Source organism: Corythoichthys intestinalis, chromosome 3 (genome assembly GCF_030265065.1).
Source record: "Corythoichthys intestinalis isolate RoL2023-P3 chromosome 3, ASM3026506v1, whole genome shotgun sequence".
Lineage (NCBI taxonomy): Eukaryota > Metazoa > Chordata > Actinopteri > Syngnathiformes > Syngnathidae > Corythoichthys > Corythoichthys intestinalis.
Genome location: NC_080397.1, coordinates 59,723,411 through 59,748,558, shown reverse-complemented (window position 1 = coordinate 59,748,558; position 25,148 = coordinate 59,723,411). Strand labels below are relative to the sequence as shown.

The window sequence follows — 25,148 nt, the reverse complement described above, 5'->3', positions numbered from 1 at the left end:
ATTTACGTTGATGCAAACCTGTTTGTTATTGGGGACAAAATTGATTTGTTTCATTTCTATTTTTAGTTTCACTCTTCAAGTGATGGTTGAATAAAGTCAGCAAATTATACCAACGTCTTCTGTATCGTCATTTGGGAGTTTAGCTAGCTGTATAGCCAGGACTAAGCCTTAGCGTCTTGGTGAGGACGGTGCAGTCGATTCCCTCCCGATGCAGTTATCGCCACCTTGCAATGACTGCAAGTCGTTTTGTAGTAATTTTTCCTCGTGAAGTGAAGACACACTTTTGAGCGTTTGAACCTACGTGCTGTCATTGTTACGTTTACGGCTACCATGCTCATGCTAAACCAGCGTAACCTTTCATTTTCACCCTCTTTCCTGGTGAAGTGTAGCAAAACTTTGGAGCGAGTGGTTCTTGGCGCCATGCTAGTTTGATGCGTCTGGACAACAAGTCCCGTTACGACGCAATATGCGTCTTTAGGAATCGTTAAAGGGATCGCTAAGGCTTTTTCATTGTGATGTCGAGGCCTCGAAACACTAGGAACCGGTTCGGAATTGGAATTGGATTTCGATTCCCATCCCTAGTGAGACGGATGCCAGTTTTCGTCTGACGGGACGACAACGAGACGAAAATACGACGTCGTTTTTGTCATATGTTCACAATACGTGACATTTTCATATTGTATGTGGAGAACGTCAGCTTGCATCGTAGTAGTGTTTGGGTCGTGTCACTCATGTGAGATGTGCTGCACCTCCCTCATTACCGGAGTATAGTATGTACAGTAACTCAAGCTAGGCAGTGCTCCATCTAGGCTACATGCTAATCTGAACCAAGAAGCTCTTCCTTTTTTTATTTTATTTTATTTTTCTATAAACCTGCCCTGTTCAGCTGTGTGACATGAAGAATGGAAGTCTAAGTGTCTGGTTGGTCTGAACAGTTTTGATGTTTCACATTGAGAGTATGACTTACTCCCATTGTGATCATTCAACATATCTCGTTTATTATGACAAAGTAGCGAATAGGAATAGGTTATGGTGGGACAGAAGAAAAGAAACACATAAAAAGAAACAAAAATAACAAGAAATACATTGAACACCTACACTAACTATTAAAGGGTATGAAAACGCAAAGGGGGTGTGAGACATCAATAGAACCGTTATGTGCCAAGATAACAAATATTGATAAAGTTAACAAAAAAATCAATCACATTAATGAGCAATTATCGAAAATAGATCGAAAATGACGAATATTTCCGAAAGTGTTCCGGAAACAGCCGAATGGGGCGGGGACGTCACTACAAGTGAATGAAAGTCGAGGCGGAGCCAGGTGCCATTGTTTTTTATCTATGAGAGAGTAGCGTTCGGGTTTGTTTGACCAAGACATCACTAAAATGGTTCAAAACTGCTGTGCTATGTGGTGTACAAATAGCTATTTATCGGAATATAGTATCCATGACTTCCCGAACGCGAAAAAAAAAAGCTGGACTACGCAGACAATGGGTAAAGTTCGTCCGTGCAAAGAGGGCTAATTTTCCAGACCCAGCCTCCGGCACGGTTTTCTGTGGTGCGCATTTTCCACCTGAAAGCTTCTCGAACTATGGACAAGTGAAATCGGGGGTTTTGCTAAAAGATTGCTGCTCAAAGCAGATGCGGTGCCCACCATACACGCGTAGCCACCTAAATGTCCCAAGACACGAAGAAAGACGATGAAGACTGCCACTGATGAGACCACCTGAGTCTGTTCTGTGCCGCCCCACATTCCGCTCCCACCTCTGACTAGGCTGGGACGCGAACCTGCGCACTGCGACGATTCTACAGCCGCCCCGCGTTTCGCTCCCACCTCTGACCAGGCTGGGACGCGAACCCGCGCGCCGCGACGAATCTAGTCGGCAGGCAAGGACGTTAACCACTGCGCTAATAAGCTCGAGCCAACGGCGCAGCCGTTAGCGTCCTTACATGAAGGAATCGGCGGGGAGGTTTCCACGTGCTACAACGGATACACTGTGGGTGTACCCGTCTCGAGCCAACGGCGCAGTCGTTAGCGTCCTTACATGAAGGAAACGGCGGGGAGATTTCCACGTGCTACAACGGATGCACTGTGGGTGTACCCGTTACACTCTCCCCCCGAAACCTTCGCTGCCGATCCCGGACGAGCCCCCATTTGTAACCCGAATCTGTTAATGCCGCCCCACGTTCCGCTCCCACCTCTGACCAGGCTGGGACGCAGAATCGGCGGGGAGGTTTCCACGTGCTACAACGGATACATTGTGTGTGTACCTGTTACACCACCTCACCATCCCAGGCAAAGCAAAGGAGGGTAGTTGCTAAGCTGGAAATGGCCAGAGTGAGTACTCTTCTATAATAAAAAAATATCACGCATTGGATACAGGACTAGAGACATGTATAAATTATCGCTCGTAAAATATATAGAACAAATCCTCTGATCCCATTCATATTTGTGTCTGTTGGCAGAGCGAAAAGCGCAATAAATGATAATTATTCTATACCTTTCTTTATTTTGTGGTCACGGTGTATCAGCTTCACAAAAACAAATGCAAAACAAATCATTGGTGTTTCCCACACGATCTGCTGCCGATGTTTCATCAGTGTCATTGCTCCCCTCAATGACCGTTTCATTACGCTGCATTGGCGTTCGTTTGGGCTCAAATTGGTAACCTAAAACACCGATTAAAGCTTCGTAACTCTCCTCGTCACCATTAAATGAACATTCGTTACGTCCTTCTACGTCAGATTCATCGCTGAAACTAGAAACGAAATCGTCTGCCATCATCGCCGCCACTCAGTATTAAAGCACTGAGCCTTTTCCTTGTTGAAGAAACACCCCTCACTGTCAATTCTAAATTCTCTTTTACTGACAACGAGGGGTGTTTCTTCATGAGGGAACCTGGAATATGTGCAAGACGAACACAATGCAACAGCATAAATAGCCCAAAACACCCCTAATTCTCCCCTCACTAGAAGGAATTATATTGATGCAGACAGGCGCTGCCCCCCTAGTGGCCGGTGGCACTCTCTTCACTTGTAATGACGTCACGCACACAATCTGCCAGATCTCGGGCGCCGGTCGTTTTAGCTTGACAATCGATCCAAATTTCTCTCATTTTCTTGTGTGTAATTACACAAAGTGGCATGATATGAATACAAAAGGCATGCGTTAATGGATAAATGATGGAAAATTAACATTTCCCCAGGGGTTGACATACCCTTTAATATGTTGGTGCTAACGTCAGCTAGATGTATTTCCGGTTGACACCATGTGAGTGGCCTGTTGACCAGGTAAAGAAGGGGGGGGGGAGTGTATAAAATAAGTGATTTGGTGGGGTAGCATGTACACAAATCAGCTCTGTGATCTAGAACCCAGTAATCATGTGAATCCCTTGTGAGTGTAAGCCCGTTGGCAACGACCCTATGCCACCTCAGGGTCACCTCACCCGAGCGCGCACAATCGCATCCAGCCGCACGCGAGCCCCACCAAACACGTGAGTCACGCAGACGAGCAGAGACACTGTGCAGGCGCCAACCCAGGGCCACAGTCCCCACCCAGGCAGCCCGAGGAGGGAGGGCGGGCAGGGGGTGGGGGTGTGCAGTGCAGCCCATCCCTCCTCCCGCAACCCAGCAAAGGAGCCATCGTCACCCCCCCCCCGCGCTCCCATTAATCGGCCCTCAGGGATGGGAAGAGGGGACGCACCACCAACCCCACCCCCAGCTTTTTTAAGGTGAAAAGGTTACCTGCTGAGCCAGAAGAGGGGCCTACAACCAAGTCCATTCTGCATTAAATGTGGCTAAAAGCTATGCAACAAAAGCGAATGCACTGCTGTCGACTTGGAATAAATTGTCAACTTGTGTTTCGAAGCCTTTTTTCACCTTTGAAAATGGAATCAGTACAAGGGGTTAAAACGAAGGTGAACGCACAGAGTTTGGCCTTTTGGTTGGGTTGTTGGGGTTTCACTTCCCCGGGTCGTTGGAATTGCGCTATCGCGGTTCTGGCGGTTCGGCTGGCGTGATTCCGGCAATCTGGCTAAAAGTCAAAATTCCAACAATCTTGAGGATTTTAAACGCTCGAACAACTTTATTATTTTTTTTTTTATTTATTTTTTTTTTACATACAGTCTGTGGCTTCGAGGTATGATTGAAAATAATGTACTGCTTTTCCTGCTGAGTGTGTATTATCATCACAAATAGAGATGTTGATGCCGATCGATCGGGTCCAATTATGTCATTTTCAAAGTATCGGAATTGGCAAAAAAATATCGGACATGCCTTTTTTTAATATATACAGTGCCTTGCAAAAGTATTCGGCCCCCTTGAATCTTGCAACCTTTCGTCACATTTCAGGCTTCAAACATAAAGATATGAAATTTAATTTTTTTGTCAAGAATCAACAACAAGTGGGACACAATCGTGAAGTGGAACAACATTTATTGGATAATTTAAACTTTTTTAACAAATAAAAAACTGAAAAGTGGGGCGTGCAATACTATTCGGCCCCTTTACTTTCAGTGCAGCAAACTCACTCCAGAAGTTCAGTGAGGATCTCTGAATGATCCAATGTTGTCCTAAATGACCGATGATGATAAATAGAATCCGCCTGTGTGTAATCAAGTCTCCGTATAAATGCACCTGCTCTGTGATAGTCTCAGGGTTCTGTTTAAAGTGCAGAGAGCATTATGAAAACCAAGGAACACACCAGGCAGGTCCGAGATACTGTTGTGGAGAAGTTTAAAGCCGGATTTGGATACAAAAAGATTTCCCAAGCCTTAAACATCTCAAGGAGCACTGTGCAAGCCATCATATTGAAATGGAAGGAGCATCAGTCCACTGCAAATCTACCAAGACCCGGCCGTCCTTCCAAACTTTCTTCTCAAACAAGGAGAAAACTGATCAGAGATGCAGCCAAGAGGCCCATGATCACTCTGGATGAACTGCAGAGATCTACAGCTGAGGTGGGAGAGTCTGTCCATAGGGCAACAATCACTGCACAAATCTGACCTTTATGGAAGAGTGGCAAGAAGAAAGCCATTTCCCAAAGATATCCATAAAAAGTCTCGTTTAAAGTTTGCCACAAGCCACCTGGGAGACACACCAAACATGTGGAAGAAGGTGCTCTGGTCAGATGAAACCAAAATTGAACTTTTTGGCCACAATGCAAAACGATATGTTTGGCATATAAGCAACACAGCTCATCACCCTGAACACACCATCCCCACTGTCAAACATGGTGGTGGCAGCATCATGGTTTGGGCCTGCTTTTCTTCAGCAGGGACAGGGAAGATGGTTCAAATTGACGGGAAGATGGATGCAGCCAAATACAGGAACATTCTGGAAGAAAACCTGTTGGTATCTGCACAAGACCTGAGACTGGGACGGAGATTTATCCAAAACATAAAGCCAAATCTACAATGGAATGGTTAAAAAAACATACCCCAAGCGACCTGCAGCTGTAACTGGAGCAAAAGGTGGCGCTACAAAGTATTAACGCAAGGGGGCCGAATAATATTGCACGCCCCACTTTTCAGTTTTTTATTTGTTAAAAAAGTTTAAATTATCCAATAAATTTTGTTCCACTTCAAGATTGTGTCCCACTTGTTGTTGATTCTTGACAAAAAATTAAAATTTTATATCTTTATGTTTGAAGCCTGAAATGTGGCGAAAGGTTGCAAGGTTCAAGGGGGACGAATACTTTTGCAAGGCACTGTATATATTCTTTTTAATCAAATCGTTTTCTAATTGTATTTAAAGTTACAGACATAATGTGTTACATTCATTCTGAGTCTTTAGTTTAGGCTTAAAATAGGGTTATCAAATTTATCCCTATAACAGCAGTAATGAGTTTTTTTAATGTATCACATTGCAATTAATGCATGCGTTGCATGACCCACTCATGCATTATTGCGCTCAATCTGTAAAGGCGCCCTTTAGCTATATAGAGAGATGAAAGGCAGTGTAATATAAGTAGAGTGAATTTTGGCAGCCTTTGGAGGCTGATTTTAATCGACTCAAGTCTTACAATCCCTCTCCCTACGATTAGAAATATCATATGACGCAAAGCGGGGATGCAAGGTAGCATTTGATCTTTTTCTTAACACCTTATTTTATTTCCCAACGCAGAGAAGATATATCAATTGCTAGCACTACTCACAGTCATGGTTCCACTTCCCATCATGGTTCCATTTCCCATCATGCATTTGGGCATGGCTGCAGACACTAGATGGCAATATTTAGTCACAATATACAAAGTCTTTCTATCCGTGGATCCCTCTCACAGAAAGAATGTTAATAATGTAAATGCCTTCTTGAGGATTTATTGTCTTAATAAACAAATACAGTACTTATGTTGTATGTTGAATGTATATATTCGTCCGAGTTGTTTTCATTTTTTTCTTAATGCATTGCCAAAATGTATATGATCGGGAAAATTTATTGGGAATGATTGGAATTGAATCGGGAGCAAAAAAAAAGCAATCGGATCGGGAAATATCGGGATCGGCAGATACTCAAACTAAAACGATCGGGATCGGATCGGGAGCAAATTAACGTTAACATTAACGGAACAACCCTAATCACAAAGTTGGCGTTGTCCTTGTAGACGCTACAATATGTGCTCATCTGTTTATGTTCAAATTGTTGGAAACCTTTATCTAAAACGTTTGAATTTTACATACAAAAACATCTTAAGTAACTGTTGACTAAAACTAGACGGACTTTGTATGAGAATTCATCGACTAAAACTAAACGAAAACATTTTGAAATGACTAAAATATGACTAAGACTAATAAGTATTTTCGTCCAAAAGACTAAGACAAAAATGAGAAGGGCTGACAAAAACAACACTGCTTTCAGCTAAATTGTATATACCTTTGGCATATTCATGTCATCTATATACACCAACAGTCTCTTGCCCATTGGAGGACCGTATATCTCCTTAGTCCGTTTCTCTACATTGGCCTCCAGGTTTCTCTGGAGATCCATTGACGTTGTCCTGGATGAAAGGTTGATGGTCAAAGTAATCTGTTGGCAAAAAATGATGTCAGTAAGAGCTAGAGTAATACAGTCCCTGACAAAAGTCATGTCGCTTATCCATTTTGTAGAAACAATTGCTAATAACTAGGGCTGTCAAAATTATCGCGTTAACGGGCAGTAATTAATTTTTAAATTAATCACGTTAAAATATTTGACGCAATTAACGCACTTGCCCAGCTCAGACAGATTTAAATGACAGTAGAGTGAAAGGCCCACTTGTTCATTGTGTTTTGCGGAGTTTTGCCGCCCTCTGCTGGCGGTTGGGTGTGACTGATTTTATGAACTTGTACTAACATTTATCTTTTAAGAACTACAAGTCTTCCTATCCATGGATCGCTTTAACAGAATGTTAATAATGTTAATGCCATCTTGTTGATTTATTGTTATAATAAACAAATACAGTCCTTATGTACCGCATGTTGAATACATATATCCATCTTGTGTCTTATCCTTCCATTCCAACAATAATTTACAGAAAAATATGGCATATTATATAGATGGTTTGAATTGCAATTAATTACGATTAATTAATTTTTAAGCTGTAATTAACTCGATTAAAAATTTTAATCGTTTGACAGCCCTACTAATAACATGCCTTTTCATTATTCAATTGGTTTCAGAAATGGCTCATATGATAGCTAAGACCAGGGGTGTCCAAACTTTTTGTAAAGGGGGCCAGTGGTGCGGTAAAAATGTGGGGGGCCGATCCTGGCTGACGTCCTTTACGTAGAACAATATATTTAAGCAAATTTTAGCAAGCCATTCTGTGTGTCACATTTGCTTTATTATTGTTTTTAATTAATAATTTCAACAATCTCGCAACTAGCCTTTGTGGCGTTCTCCTTTGAGTCTCGGGCTCTTGCGAAATACTGCTGCTGTGAAATTTAACTAGCTTCAAGTTTCTTCAATTTCTTCAATTTCTCGCTGCGTATCTTCCCTGTAATCTTGTCTAGGAATGCAGCTATCGAATATGTTAGTAGTCGAATAATCGATGGTCTACTTAGTTCAAATAATCGACTACTCGGATAAGGAACTTGAAAAATTAAAATACCTGAGCTGAGCCTCAAACCGTATATGTACAACAAAAGAACAACTGGCTAACTTACATAGAAAAAGTCCGCTTTTTTTTTTTTTTTTTTTTACAACGCTCTTAACAAATGGCTCAGACACAAATTCCTACAAAAAAACAGCTAAATATATCTATAAACTAAATTAAGAATGCATTAAAAAACATTAACTCAAACAAAAACTTAGCTTACGTTGGTCTTAACAGGGAGCAGTTGGATTCAGCCATGTGAGGCAGACCAGAGGGCATTGTATCCACCCTCATCAATAAAACTAATTGCAAACACTTTCAAAATAAACCATTAAAACGGCACTTTAATTAAACGAATACTCTAAGCAACAAAATTTAATTAGAATTTTTTTTTGTAATCGAATACTCGAGTTAATCGATTAATCATTGCAGCACTAATCTTGTCGTACATGTCTTGTTTGGTAATATCGCGACTGTCTCTGCAAATGAGGCAGACACAGTTGTTGCGTATTTCAGTGAAGAAATCGTCAAATTTCCACCTATCCTTGAAGTGTCGTCTGTCGCAGTCAACTTTCTTTTTTTTTTTTGTTGTTGTCGCCATTTTAGAAAATTGGAAGGGTCACACAGGGTAATGTTGCTTAGAGTGCTGTTGCCTTTTAGTGGGTAAATGAGTAGCAGCATCTAGTGTGTAAGCTACTTCATATGCTGGTTGCAGTACTGCTGACCAATTTATTAAGTCTGTGTGCGGGCCAGACGTTATTGATTTTATGACAGAGGCTGGGGGCCGGATGAAATTTGACCACGGGCCGCATTTGGCCCCCGGGCCGGACTTTGGACATGTCTGGCTAAGACCCTCCCAAATGATGTTGAATGCACAAAAATATATTTATTTCACTGAAAAAAGATTTATCATTTAATGAAGACGTAAAATTCAAATTTTGGCAAGATAAAAGTTTTGTCCCCAACAGAAAATGGTGTGAAAATTGAACAAAAAATGTACTTCAAATACAAAAATATGTTACATAACATAAGCGAATTAAGTAGCAGTGCTGTGAGATCCAAATTTAGTATTTTGTATGACTTTCATGGGCTTGAAGGAGTGCATCCATGCGGTTCGGCAAGGATTCATGCAATTTATTGATGAAGTCGTCAGGAACGTCAAAGAAAGAAGTCTTGCATGCCTCCCAGAGTTCATCAACATTCTTGGGTTTCGTCTTCCATGCTTCCTCTTTCATCCTACCCCAGACATGCTCAATGATGTTCATGTCTGGTGACTGGGCTGGTTAGTCCTGGAGGATCTTGATCTTCTTTGCCTTGAGGAACTTTGAGGTAGAGATTGAAGTATGCGATGGAGCACCATCCTGTTGCAGAGTTTGTCCCTTTTTATGGTTATGAATGTAAGAAGCAGCTAAGATTAGTTGATATTTCAGACTATTTATGTTGCCTTCCACCCTGCAGATCTCTCAAGGTGTAGACAGTTAAAAAACCGTGTGGCATTTGCAGGGGCGGACTGGTAATCTGTGGGTTCTGGAGGATCACAGAACGGCCGGTGCCCTGGACGGCCGGCGGCCGCCATTCATTATGCATCACTGTTTTTATCCCCCCATCCTCTGATTATCTACAGTTCGCATCCAATCCGACAGGTGGCAGCAATGCGCCTGGCTTTTCACCGCCAATCTGATAGACTAGGAACGACGAAAGCACAGAGTAGCCTTCATTGGTTCCTTCCTTGTGGAAGCAAAATAGCGACGAGTGTTAATGCACAATATGGATGGTGGTGGCAAAAAAACTGAAAAGAGCAGGGTGGCGCGGAGAAGGTTAGAGAGAAAAAATTAAAGAAACTGGAGAGTGAAGCATTAAAATGTCATAAATCGACAAATATTTTCGCAAGCAGCAGTCTGACTGCAACGGCCACGTCGGGTAACAACAGCTCAGCTCCCGGCGATGGTGAGAGGGAGCTGCAGCCGCTCTGACGTGCAGACGGTGCTGGGAGAGAGAAAAGAAGAGGGAGGGGGCAACGATAAACTGTTGGAAGTTCCCCAGACAAGCGCAGGGCAAGTAAATTGGGATGAAGAGGGTTACTTGCTCTGTAAACTGGCAATTGTTATCCATCAGGTAGCTACATTTTAAATCAAATAAATGACAATTAAAGGGTTAGTGCCAGCTAGTCGATGTACCCGTTTGCAATCGTGTCAAGTTACAGTATGCTAGTCCTACTATCCCTCTCCTAAGAAAAAATATTTTAGCCGTAAAACAATGTATGCACACGCAGCATAGCAATATTAATTCAGAAGAAATATAACAAAATATTAATAAAATGAATGGTTTTACTTTAAAGTTTAGGTAGTTAAATTGATGTTATATACATTATTAATCATTTATATATCGTTTTGTTTTCTGGTTAATACTTTCCAATGAAGTTTATGTATACAGGATTTGTCTTGAAATGTGTATTGTATTTTCATTGAAATTTATTATTTGTATGGCAAGATTAATTATGGCAGGGGTCTCCAAACCGGTCCTCAAGGGCCGCTGTGGGGCCTGGTTTTTGTTTTAACCGATCGAGTACCGACAGTTTAACCAATGAAGTTTCTGCTAAAACAAGCAGCACCTGACTGCAATCAACTGATTACACTTGTAAGACACCAGATTACACTTGTAAGACACCAGATTGGTGCAGAGGTTTTGTCTTGTTTTGTTGGAATGAAATCCTGCGCCCGCCGCAGCCCTATGTGGAATAGTTTGGAGACCACTGAATTATGGCATAAACAATGAAGTCATTTTATAGACAGAGATCTATAGAGATATATTATAATCAATTGGATACGTAAAACTTGCTTTGAAAAATAAATTCTTTCATTTGTTTATTCAGGTTGATCATAGAGCTAGTACAGAAAATGAATCCAACTCCAGTTCAGCCTTGCAGTACTTTGAGCGCCCGTAGTCAGACAGTCACAGTCTAGACACATTTTCTTCATTTTTCTCTCAAAGTGCACGAAATTGGTGCATTTTACAATAAAATGTAAAAAAAAAAAAAATCCCCCGGGAGGGGCATGTTCCCGGACCCCCCTATGGGGTCTGTGTTTCCCTTCGTATAGCGATTCTTATGGGCTGGGCTGAGTCAAAGTCCAGGGCTGCTTTTTAGTCCCAGTCCGCCCCTGGGCATTTGCCAAGGCCCACAGCCTGTCAAAAGGTTGGATGCTGGAAAAGTGGAAAAAAACTGGCTTTTTCAGATGAATCTTCCATTGAATTACACCACAGTCGCCGCAAATATTGCAGGAGACCTACTGGAGCCCGCATGGATCCGAGATTCACTCAGAAAACAGTGAAGTTTGGTGGTGGCAAAATCATGGTCTGGGGTTACATCCAGTATGGGGGTGTGCGAGAGATCTGCAGGGTGGAAGGCAACATAAATAGTCTGAAATATCAATAAATCTTTGCTGCCTCTTACATTCCTAACCATAAGAAGGGACAAATTCTGCAGCAGGATGATGCTCCATCGCATACTTCAATCAAGATCCTCCAGGACTGGCCAGCCCAGTCCCCAGACATGAACATCATTGAGCATGTCTGGGGTAGGATGAAAGAGGAAGCATGGAAGACGAAACCCAAGAATGTTGAGGAACTCTGGGAGGCATCCAAGACTGCTTTCTTTGATGTTCCTGATGACTTCATCAATGAATTGTATGAATCCTTGCCAAAGCCCAAGGAAGTCATACAAAATATTACATTTGGATCTCACAGCACCGCTACTTAATTCGCTTATGTTATGTAACATATTTTTGCATTTGAAGTACATTTTTTGTTCAATTTTCACACTACATCCTGTAGGCGACAAAACTTTTGTCTTGCCAAAATTTGATCTTAAAGTCTTCATTAGATGATAAATCTTTTTTTCAGTGAAACAAATAATATTTTTGTACATTCAACATCATTTGGGAGGGTCTTAGCTTTCATATGAGCCATTTCTGAAACCAATTGAATAATTCAAAGTTGATAAGCGACAAGACTTTTGTCAGGGACATTAAATGTCATCAATATTTAACTCACATTTGAATCCCCACTTAAGTGTTTTAGAAAGTTACTAATGGTCGCAGTTTTGGAGGTTCCAGAGTCTCCAACCAAAAGCACCGATCTTTTTATCTTCACCATCTGTTCCAATAGCCAGCTGGTTCTCGTGGTGTCCACAGTGGGGACTGAGGCAAAGATGGAATATTTGGGTAAAAGAGAAACATGCATGGTCAAAAAGTTTCCACCCAGCAGTATGCTAGACTCATGTTTCTTCTGCTTCTCGTCAATAACTAGCTCAAAGTGAACTCTTACCCAGAATATCAACAAACTTCATTTCAGGATTGTGGACGTATTTAGTGACCAGGGACGTCCAGGGAACCCACTTCTGCTTGGTTTCATGAAAATGGAAATCATATAGTGTCGGAAGGTTTCCTGTAGAAATAATGTGTAAAAACATGCATTGTAACCAACTCGTACAATATATTTTTTTTAAAATTCTAATTACAGTCTATTACACATAATATATCGATTGTCAACCAGTTCTTTTTCCAAATAGGAGAATATTAGAAGTGTGCGAGATTTCCGATTCTTAGATTATTCGCAATTCGGCCGTGGAAGATTCGAGAACGATTTACAAACATCCAAATTCCGATTATTGAAATATGTCAAGTAAAGCGGAAGTAAAACACACTCAGCGTGCCGCGCGGTCGTCGAGACGCAATGAGGAACGGAGCGAGAGTAGCTAAACATCATGCTTGTCATTTCCCGGCCCCTCGGGTAATGCCAATGCTCAACTCACGGCTCCAGCTCAACTCATGCAGCGAGATAAAATAAAACAACGACATACCTGACTGCTGCCGACAGCTACTACAAAGTACGTCCACATACTGGCACGGTAGATATCATATTTATATAGGACTAGATGCAATGTACAGAAAGCTAGATGCGAGCGTGAGTAAACAGTCGCCATCTTAAAGCAGTAGACTTCCCTTCAAGGCTGTTGTAGCGAAACTTCCAAGCGAACTTAATTAACATTTTATCTAAAATACTCCTAAATCGGTAAAATATTGACTTGAATCTATCTCTTAAAATAGTTTTAAAACTTTCACATGTCGAAAGTAGACAAAAGGGAAATTATAGAATAACGGGAGCAATTTTAACAACTTTAACGGTTGATTCACAACATTAAATTAATTGAATGTAGTTTAAAGCTGCTGATACAGAATGGGGATTTGAGTATATTATTTATTGTTTTTAACTGTTAACGTGATACTGAAGTAGCCGTTTATTTAAGCTTTAGAGGCTTATTTATTTATTTATTTATTTACGTTTTTGTAACTAATGTACAAAACATTAAAAGCAGCTAATAGCGGGGGGGGGGGGGGGTCATCAATAATCGATTTATAATTGAATCGTAATCGAATCGTTAGGTGCCCAAAGATTCCCGCCTCTACTTTATATATATATACATATGTATATATATATACATATATATTAGGGCTGTCAAAATTATCATGTTAAAGGACGGTAATTAATTTTTTTAATTAATCACGTTAAAATATTTGACGCAATTAGCGCACAAGCCCTGCTCAGACAGATTTAAATGACAGTAGAGTGAAATGCCCACTTGTTAATTGTGTTTTATGGAGTTTTACCGCCCTCTGCTGGCGCTTGGGTGCGACTGATTTTATGGTTTTCAGCACCATGAGAATTGATGGTGCTGAACAATGGCGAGCTACTAGTTTATTTTTTGTTTGAAAATGTTACAAATTTTATTAAAACGAAGACATTGAGGGGTTTTAATATAAAATTTCTATCACATGTACTAACATTTATCTTTTAAGACCTACTAGTCTTTCTATCGATGGATCGCTTTAACAGAATGTTAATAATGTTAATGCCATCTTGTTGATTTATTGTTATAATAAACAAATGCAGTACTTACAGTGCCTTGCAAAAGTATTCGGCCCCCTTGAATCTTGCAACCTTTCGCCACATTTCAGGCTTCAAACATAAAGATATGAAATTTAATTTTTTTGTCAAGAATCAACAACTAGTGGGACACAATCGTGAAGTGAAACAACATTTATTGGATAATTTAAACTTTTTTAACAAATAAAAAACTGAAAAGTGGGGCGTGCAATATTATTCGGCCCCTTTACTTTCAGTGCAGCAAACTCACTCCAGAAGTTCAGTGAGGATCTCTGAATGATCCAGTGTTGTCCTAAATGACCGATGATGATAAATAGAATCTACCTGTGTGTAATCAAGTCTCTGTATAAATGCACCTGCTCTGTGATAGTCTCAGGGTTCTGTTTAAAGTGCAGAGAGCATTATGAAAACCAAGCAACACACCAGGCAGGTCCGAGATACTGTTGTGGAGAAGTTTAAAGCCGGATTTGGATACAAAAAGATTTCCCAAGCTTTAAACATCTCAAGGAGCATTGTGCAAGCCATCATATTGAAATGGAAGGAGCATCAGACCACTGCAAATCTACCAAGACCCGGCCGTCCTTCCAAACTTTCTTCTCAAACAAGGAGAAAACTGATCAGAGATGCAGCCAAGAGGCCCATGATCACTCTGGATGAACTGCAGAGATCTACAGCTGAAGTGGGAGAGTCTGTCCATAGGACAACAATCAGTCGTACACTGCACAAATCTGGCCTTTATGGAAGAGTGGCAAGAAGAAAGCCATTTCTCAAAGATATCCATAAAAAGTCTCGTTTAAAGTTTGCCACAAGCCACCTGGGAGACACACCAAACATGTGGAAGAAGGTGCTCTGATCAGATGAAACCAAAATTGAACTTTTTGGCCACAATGCAAAACGATATGTTTGGCATAAAAGCAACACAGCTCATCACCCTGAACACACCATCCCCACTGTCAAACATGGTGGTGGTAGCATCATGGTTTGGGCCTGATTTTCTTCAGCAGGGACAGGGAAGGTGGTTAAAATTGACGGGAAGACGGATGCAGCCAAATACAGGAACATTCTGAAGAAAACCTGTTGGTATCTGCACAAGACCTGAGACTGGGACGGAGATTTATCTTCCAACAGGACAATCATCCAAAACATAAAGCCAAATCTACAATGGAATGGTTCAAATATAAACGTATCCAGGTGTTAGAATGGCCAAGTCAAAGTCCAGACCTGAATCCAATGGAGAATCTGTGGAAAGAGCTGAAGACTGCTGTTCACAAACACTCTCCATCCAACCTCACTGAGCTCGAGCTGTTTTGCAAGGAAGAATGGGCAAGAATGTCAGTCTCTCGATGTGCAAAACTGATAGAAACATACCCCAAGCGACTTGCAGCTGTAATTGGAGCAAAAGGTGGCGCTACAAAGTATTAACGCAAGGGGGCCGAATAATATTGCACGCCCCACTTTTCAGTTTTTTATTTGTTAAAAAAGTTTAAATTATCCAATAAATTTTGTTCCACTTCACGATTGTGTCCCACTTGTTGTTGATTCTTGACAAAAAATTAAAATTTTATATCTTTATGTTTGAAGCCTGAAATGTGGCGAAAGGTTGCAAGGCTCAAGGGGGCCGAATACGTGCAAGGCACTGTATGTACAGTATGTTGAATGTATATATCCGTCTTGTGTCTTATCTTTCCATTCAAACAATAATTTACAGAAAAATATGGCATGTTTTATAGATGGTTTGAATTGAAGTTCACTGTACAGTCATCTAAATCTGTCTGAGCGGGGGGAGTGCGTTAATTGCGTCAAATATTTTAACGTGATTAATTTAAAAAATTAATTAACGCCCGTTGACGCGATAATTTTGACAGCCCTAATAAAAACATATCAATCATAGAAAAAAAGTGTTTGAATGCGAAAAAATATTTGAGACCCAGAAATTTACATTTGAACACTTAATTTTTCATTAAAACCGTTTTCTTTGATTGTGTAGGACATATGTGTCTAAATCATTAAATCCCAGAAAAAGTTGCTTCAAAAAAATATACGGCGGAAAACACTGAAACACTTGAAAAAGCAGTTTTTGCTCTTGCACTCCTCTTTAAAAGAAACTACTGTATTTTAAGCCAAAACAACTGTTGTGTTTGATTGAACAATATGTTTATATGCTGCCATAGCAGATTCATGGCGCATGAATCCCCCGAACTATTTTTAATTTGTCCGTTTTACCCTGAAAACCCCCATTTACAGACGTCACGCAACCGCTTTTGTTTCAACCTAGCCATAAAAAGAAGGTGAGCAATTATATTTATTATTCGAAATGTCTGTCATTTTTAGCTTAGAATCATTAATTGCTGTCTAATATTAAGTTTAAAAAAAGAAAACGACTTTAAAAAATTATTCACTCGCATATTTTAAACTTTTAAATAAATTACGTCACAATAAAAAATTGGGCATCTGTAAAAAAGTCACGTATTTCTACCTCATAACCATCGCTTAATTGTTTTTGTTTTGTTTTGTTTTTTCGCATTTTCCCCGATATGTTAGATGATAAATAATCGATCCAAACAAAGAAAAATTGAAAAATAACGTTAAAAATGGGTAACTATATGAAAAAGAAAATCTCAACCACTCCTTGTTGTCTGCGATTTCTGCATCGCGACCATTGTTATATCACCATGTTTCACCCATAAAATCCCCCAAAAATCTGGCTATGGTCATTCACAGCTGTGTCTTGACACTCGGTGATACACGTTACATGGAGTTTTTGGATCGAAACAAGGTAAATACGCGATAATATCTTGTTAAAATCATGGCGTCTCCTCTACATTGAGTTTTGCTGTTTATTTTCGATTTTTTTTTTAAATGCCCTCCTGTTCAAATGTTTTCTTCCCCCAGAAAATTGAGATTTTAAGCTTTCCAATGATGTATCACACATGCATATCGGACAATTTTGAAATCTGGCCAAATTGGGGGTCTCAGAGCGCAACTTCAAGTCACCTGAGTGTTTTCCGCCATATGCAGTGGGGAGAACAAGTATTTGATACACTGCCAACGGGTTTGGCAGTGTATCCAATACTTGTTCTCCCCACTGTATATTTCAAATTAAAAAAATATTTTCAAAACAACATTTTTTTTTTTTTAAAGGACAATTTTATTTTTGCCAATAGTTTTTTTTTTGTTGTTAAATATAACAATATCAAAAATGCAGATTGCATGAAACCTAAAACTTAAACAAAAGAAACTAATGGTTTGATTTGAAATCAGCGACCAAAAATGGTATAAACAGGGGTAAAAAAAAAAACAAAAATGATGATGAACTATGATTGTTGGTCCAACGGGTGGAGGCAAATCGGTTGTAATCAGTACTTTATGTCAAGCTCAGACCTAGTTTGTCTGAACTACAGTGACGCTAACTTCAATCTTATGTTATGCACCCCCTATTCAAAGACATATATGTATATGGCGAAAAACACAGACAAGGCTGAAAAAGCAGTTTCTGCTCTTGCACTCCTTTTTAAAAGAAACTGCTGTATTTTAAGCCAAAAAAAAACTGTTGTGTTTGATAGAACATTATGTCTATATGCTGCCATAGCAGATTCATGGCGCATGAAGCCCCTGAACTATTTTTAATTTTTCCATTTTACCCTGGAAACCCTCGTTTACAGATGTCGCGCAACCGCTTTTGTTTCAACCCTGTAATTAAACGAAGGTAATTAATTATATTTATGATTTAAAATGTAATTTTTAGCTTAGAATCATTAATTGTCTAATATTTTTGTTTGAAAAAAACAACAACTTTAAAATATTATTCCCTCGCATATTTTAAACTTTTCAAAAAATGACGTCACAATGAAAACAATGGCGTCCGTAAAAAAGTCACGGATATCTACCTCATAACTATCGCTTAATTGTATTTTTTTTTTTTGTTACTGTTGCATTTTCTCAGATATGTTAGACGATAAATAATCAATCCAAACAAAGAAAAATAGAAGAAAAAACATTGACAAGGGTAAAAAAACTCCTTGTTTTCTGTTATTTCTGCATCGTGACCCTTGTTATATGAACATGTTTCACCCATAAAATCCCCCAAAAATCCATCTATGGCCATTCACAGCTTTGTCTTGACACTCGGTGATACATGCTACATGGAGTTTTTGGATCGAAACAAGGTATTTACACGATAATATCTTGTTAAAATCGTGGCGTCTTTAATTGTGCTCTCGCGTGCTCTCGCCTCCATTTAGGGTTTTGCTGTTTATTTTTTTTTATTTTTAATTTTTTTAAAATGCCCTACTGTTCAAAATTTTTGTTGCCCCAGAAAATTGAGATTTTAAGCTTTCCAATGATGTATCACACATGCATATCGGACAATTTTTAAATTTGGCCAAATTGGGGGTCTCAGAGCGCAACTTCAAGTCACCTGAGTGTTTTCCGCCATATATATTTCAAATTAAAAAAATATTTTCAAAACAATATTTTTTTTAAAGGGAAGGACAATTTTATTTTTGCCAAGTTTTTTTTTTAAATGTAAGAATATCAAAAATGCAGATTGCATGAAACCTAAACTTAAACAAAAGAAACTAATGGCAGATTTGAAATCAGCGACCAAAAATGGTATAAATAGGGGTTTAAAAAAAAAACATACTGTGTTTTACCTGGAATTTCACCGGGTCCTGCCAGCTTTTTGTCATCATTCACAGTCCTTAATTCAGAAAGTTTTTTGACTAAATCATCAAATTTCTCTCTTCCATCATCCACCAACGTTGCCCCCAGAGAGCAGTACAAAGCTTCTAAGAAGTAACACTCCAAGACTGAAGGATCTGAGTTCTCATTTTCAAGTAGAGCATCAAGAGTCATGCAGAGTTGGGACACCTGAAATCACCAACACAAACAGAATCTCAACAATTCATGAAATACGCAACAAAGGTTTTAGGAAACATATGTGATCACATTACCATATTTAGGTCAGTCTGAGGGACGACGGTCTTCAGTTTCTGTCCTTGTTTCCCATCAACAATACCTTCCACAATCATATCAATCAAGCTGTGTACATACTTTTCAAATAATCCATCAAGTTGTTCTTGTTCCTGCCCAAAAATAAAAAATAAAAAGTTGAAAGATTACAAAAAGTGTGACTACAGTTCCATTAGAAGGAGGATGCTCTACTTTGGCAGGTCTGTCAGTCAACCACTTCTTCCAGTACGGGGAGTATCTCAAGTTTTTGGGGTCAACGTAAACCATTCCACAGCGGGAGACAGTGGCAGGGGAAGCATATTGGAGGTCTCCAACCTGCAGTCAAAAAAACAAACACTGCATGCTTTTCCAAAAATAAAGTATGTACAGTGCCCTCCATAATTATTGGCACCCCTGGTTAAGATGTGTTTTTTAACCTCTAATATATATATTAGGGCTGTCAAACGATTAAAATTTTTAATCGAGTTAATTACAGCTTAAAAACTAATTAATCGTAATGAATCGCAATTCATCGCAATTCAGACCATCTATAAAATATGCCATATTTTTCTGTAAATTATATATATATTCTGTAAAATAAATGATTGGAATGGAAAGATAAGACACAAGATGGATATATACATTCAACATACAGTACATAAGGACTGTAGTGGGCATTTCACTCTACAGTCATTTAAATCTGTCTATGCTGTCCTCACTCCGAAGCGTCTACTTTTTCCAAAGCTAGACAGCTAGTGAACGACGCCTTAATAATCAGACTTCTTCCTTTTTCATCCGATTTATGAATAAAATGGCCTCAAACCATTGTCCTCTTTAGACCGTCGCAAAACTACCAAAAAAAAGTACACAAGCATTGCATTAGCAACAACGTTAGCTTAGCACGTTATACAGGTTCACTAAACATAAACAAAAAGCGTCTCATACAAAAAATATAACATTTCGCTTACTAACATAATATGTACATTCTTTACAATTAATATCTTGTCCAAGGATCATATAAGCACAACATTACAACGTAGGCGTCAGCCCGAGACGTCGTGCAGCCATATTGAACTGGCAAGAAAACAATAAACCATGTCGCAAAGCGACCACAAGAGTTCGCTGTTAGACAGCACAAAAAGCCTTGCTGTAAAACTTACCAAAAGGCAGAATACTGTCTGAGCGGGACATGTGCGTTAATTGCGTCAAATATTTTAACGTGATGAATTTAAAAAATTAATTACCGCGCGTTAACGCAATAATTTTGACAGCCCTAATATATATATATATATATATATATATATATTTTTTTTTTTTTTTCAAATAATATGGGACCTTAATGGAAAAAAAGAGAAAAATCCAACCTTCAATACAAGTGCATTCATTCAGTGGGGAAAAAATCCCACATAAAAAAAAAAAATATTTGACATCAGATAATGTGTGTCACAATTATTAGCACCCCTGGTGTTAATACTTTGTCTCCCTTTTGCCAACAAAACAGCACCTAATCTTCTCCTATAATGTTTCACAAGCTTGATTTTGTGTCTGGTGAACCATTTCTGTATAGATTTGGCCATATGTTTAGGGTCATTGTCTTGCTGAAAGACCCAGTGACGACCCATCTTCAGCTTTCGGGCAGAGGGCAACAGATTTTGATTTAAAATGTCCTGGTATTTCAAAGCATTCATGATGCCATGCACCCTAACAAGGTTCCCAGGGCCTTTGGAAGCGAAACAACCCCACAGCATCACTGACCCACCCCCATACTTCACAGTGGGTATGAGGTGCTTTTCAGCATGCGCATCTTTCGTGGCACGCCAGACCCACTTAGAGTGTTTGTTGCCAAAAAGCTCAATCTTGGTCTCATCTGACCAAAGCACACGGTCCCAGTTGAAGCCTGGGACAAGGTTCCCAGGGCCTTTGGAAGCGAAACAGCCCCACAGTTGAAGCCACGGTCCCAGGCGCAGCTAGCCGACATGCTAACCCGAACCGAGTGATGTTTCAAAGTCTTTGAAGCGGAAAATCACACATAACTAGCCCGGATGTTTTGACATGACGACTGGGTTATCGATTGTCTTCGCCGGAGAGCATTTTACAGATCGTTCCCCGGAGGGGGGCGGCTGAAGTTGTTGTGCAGCTAACGTGCAGCTAATGTGCATGAGGAGAGCTTTTTACATGCCCATCAATGATCAAACGTAAGTAGTCCTTAATTTTAAAAAAGTTTGTAGTGTTTACTTTGTAATCGCTGTTAAAGATGCACCGATACCGATACTAGTATCGGCAGGGGGCGCCGATCCGGCCCGAAATGGTGGTATCGGTATCGGCGAGTACCAACAAAAACGGCGCCGATACCATTTACCGGTCCATTATTATAACATTTGACCACAGCCTTTTTCTCCTCCTGGCGCTCACTACACTCTGTCTCTGTGTTGTGTGATGACACGTGAACACCAAGCAGCTATCGCTATTGGCCTGCTCCAGACCAATGAGAGCGGGCCAATAGCCACTCCTGACCAATCAAAAGGGGGCTTTTTCATATAGACGAAAAACAAACCAGGAAATATGGCGGCAGTCGGGAAATATTTCCAAATAGAAATCCCGTCGATTAAAATCAATGGCTGCATGCAAGATTTGCGGCCTGAAAGTTTGGAGATGTGGAGTTAAATCGGCCAGTTTCCATACCTCAAACTTGATAAAACATTTGAAGACGAAACGTGAACGAACACAACGAGTTTGAGCCTGCAAGAGCAGGACTGCTATCCAGAGGAAGGCCGCTGGACCGGAGCAACAATCTCTGGTCAGTTCACTTCGTCGACTTTACTTTTATTGTCTTTTACTGAAAGAAATGCCGCAGTAATTTGGGAAGTGTTTCCAAAGTATTGTTGCCACCTTTCAGAAATAGAAATAAGGGACTCCCACCTCCCGAAAAAAGGAGAGACGGGATGCTGTGGTCAATTATTATTACTTATAATTGTTAGCGTCCGCAAATGCGGAAACAAGGTTGAACCTCGAAGCAGACAACAAGCGGAAGATACATAAAAGGGTTTAATGATTGCAAACAAAAAAATAACACGCGATCGCGGGATAGTAGAAATAACAAAAGGAGTCCGTGACAGCAGGTCGACGGACAAACTAAGACAATAGGCAGCGGTTACAAACGAGAGCAGCACACTAACAGAAAAACCCAATGCAGGGGCATAACAAGCAAATGTAGCGAGATTATTGTGCCAGATGTCAAATAGCGATCAGCAAGGCAAATATCTCGGCAGCCTTCTCTGAGATCACTCGTGCTTAAATGCTGCGTTGATGAGCCTGCATTGGATTCAAGTGCCACGCCCCCACGCCCAGCAACAAAACACAATCTAACCAGCAGCAGAATGTGACAATAATTTCATGAAAGTTGCACTGTTTGGACTTTGAGAGGTTTAAAGAAGTTTATTCAGTTCATTCAGTTTATTATTATGAATTTATTTTTACTTTCTTACTGTTGGGCTAGTATTATACGTTTTATTAATTTCACAAATTTAGCACTATTTTGGCCATTGAGAGCCAAAGGTTTATTCAACTATTGTCTACTAGGGTTTAGTGCACTTTTTCCTATTTTGCAAAGGTAAGCAACAGCCTGACAAAGCCTTGATAGCAATGATTTCACATCCAATTATGTAGCTCTTTGGAAAAAAAAAAATAAATTAAAAAAAAAAATATATATATATATATATATATATATATATATATATAAACACAGGATATATATATATATATATAAACGGGGTGGTATCGGTATGGTATCGGTATCGGCCGATACTTCACAGCCAGGTATCGGTATCGGGGCCAAAAAATGGTATCGGTGCAACACTAATCGCTGTATTCGCGGCTATTTTTAACTCAAAGTTGCAATTTCTGATCGGTCGGAAAATTTGACAGAACACCGGGCACGTGAGCACAATAAGCCGAATATATTGCTCTCCCGGCAGGTGGATGTGCGACAAGCCGCCGGTGTTGTGCCGAAAAATAGCCGCCCCGCATGCATGTCAGCCACAAAAGGCAAGCCACCTACATATTAAAATGATCCCAGTATTTGACATCATACAAAACACAATGTTTACACACTTCCTCGTAAGTCCAATGGTCCCACAGTAGTAGGGCTTGTTTTGACCAATATCCACGGTGAATGGGAACCTTTTGAAACTCCAAAAAGGCACACACGCCTCTCCCTCATACAGCAAGATTTTTCTGCAGCCGTTTGGCTGGCGTGATGCGAAAAATAAACGTATTAATCCGCAAAATCAACTGAATCCTCAGTCCTCATACACAACAGTACTGCTTTATAGTGAAGAGGACTCCTTCTCTCGTACACGTCACAGCGCCGTCCTCCTCAATGCAAGACCGAAGCCGGAAGTCATTCATTTTCACGGCGTGGGATTCAAAAAACTAAATAAATATAGCGAACGCTTCCACACACATCCAAGCGGTCCATATCATTCAGGAGCATAAAATACCGCGTGTATTATAAAATAAACATGCTTTTTCGTGTCACAGGCACTTTAAGTGGGATTTTTTTCCCCACTGAATAAATGCACTTGTATTGAAGGTTGGATTTTTCTCTTTTTTTCCATTAAGGTCCCATATTATTTGAATAATGCCAATAATTATGGAGGGCACTGTATAACATCTGTAATTCCTACAGACCTCAAAAAGCAGGGCACAGTGACCTTGGAGACGAATTCGTTCTCCATTAGCTAGAGTGAGGAGCTTATTGTCATCCATTACAGAATTCATGTTCTCAACCCACAGAGCATCTACATCCCCATCAAACAGGATATATCTGGAAGGAAAAGTGAAAGTGAAAGAATGGTCACTGAGCACTAAAATGACAAAATAATCAACACTTACTGTTTTAGACACTTCACATCATACTTTGTAAAGTACGTATTACCCAGTGTTGTTTTTGTCAACGATAACGAAAATATTTCGTCAACGAACAATTTTTTCATGTCGATGACTTCACGATGGATGCTAGTTGTCGTCTGACGACACGAGATAAAAATTCGCCATAGTTTCCGTCATAAATTCCCAATCTGTGATATTTTCTTATTGTATGTGTAGTTAGCACGCATTTAGCAGTGTCTGGTCTTGTCACTCGCACCCCACACACACGCTTACTAGCTTGTGCCCATTTCAGGCTCCTTTTTTGAAACATATGTATCAGGTGCTGCTTGATAAGTTTTTATTTCTTATCTTGGCTAGATATGCTATGTTGCTTTAGCCTCTAAAGGTCTGTGCTGAGTTATCATCACACACGAAACTAACTCGTAGCGTTAGCATAGCGTTCGCGTTAGAGATGTCCCAATCCGATATTTGGATCGGATCGGACGCCGATATGGGCAAAAAAATGCGCATCGTATCGGATCGGCCGACACGGAAAAGTTCCGATCCAGACTTCCGATCCACTTTTTTTGAAAATCCGGTCCGGTTTTTCCAGCGCACCGATACACATAATCCATTCCAGTTTTTGCTTCGGTTTCCCTAAAATCCGGTCCGCATTTAACGGACGCACCATCCAACACTTTTATGCTGCATTCCAGAGAAGTGGGAAGTCGGATTTATCCCACTCGGATGATACCAGTTCTGACCTCAAAGCGTTCCAAGCAAATGTAAACAACAAAGATGGCTGATCGCGACGAGGTGTGTTTTATTTTGGCCATCCAAAGACATTTTGACCTCCAGCGAACCTGCCTTCCTATAAGCTATCAAATAGTAGAGGAAAAACGATAGATGCGTTATTGCCCACAGTGTAAACTGCCTTTTTTTAGTTACATCCTTTGCTGATCGTCAATATAAAAACATAGCACAACAAAGATAATTCACTGTATGAGATAAAATACAAGGCATCTCAAACAAACTTAATTTACTTCTTTATTGTGTTATCATTCAATACGTTTTCTTGAGCGCCATTTTGTCCAGTGACGTCAGATTGAAACAACTTGAAGTCGGGGTAGTTATTTTTTCTCCGACTTCGCGACTTGGACCTCCCAGTTTGAGTGGCGTTCCAATGATATTTTCCTAGTCGGAGGTCGGAAAAGTCCGACATCCCACTTTTCTGGAACGCAGCATTAGAACCACGGTACAACATGCCCAGACGTCATTACATCCTTCAGCGATTCGGCCGTGGAAGATTCGA

General features: G+C 40.1%; 1 protein-coding gene across 1 annotated transcript in view; it reads right to left on the bottom strand.

Annotated features, from left to right (window-relative positions):
* LOC130913716 (dynein axonemal heavy chain 10-like) overlaps window positions 1-25,148 on the bottom strand; it is a 144,372-nt gene that overhangs the window by 61,071 nt on the left and 58,153 nt on the right. The window contains exons 36-42 of the mRNA XM_057832527.1: window positions 23,657-23,792; window positions 19,181-19,303; window positions 18,970-19,101; window positions 18,670-18,886; window positions 12,398-12,517; window positions 12,125-12,270; window positions 6,874-7,026 (exon numbers count right to left, since the gene is read on the bottom strand). Coding sequence (XP_057688510.1) covers window positions 6,874-7,026; window positions 12,125-12,270; window positions 12,398-12,517; window positions 18,670-18,886; window positions 18,970-19,101; window positions 19,181-19,303; window positions 23,657-23,792 — 1,027 coding nt within the window. The remainder of the gene's footprint in view (window positions 1-6,873; window positions 7,027-12,124; window positions 12,271-12,397; window positions 12,518-18,669; window positions 18,887-18,969; window positions 19,102-19,180; window positions 19,304-23,656; window positions 23,793-25,148) is intronic.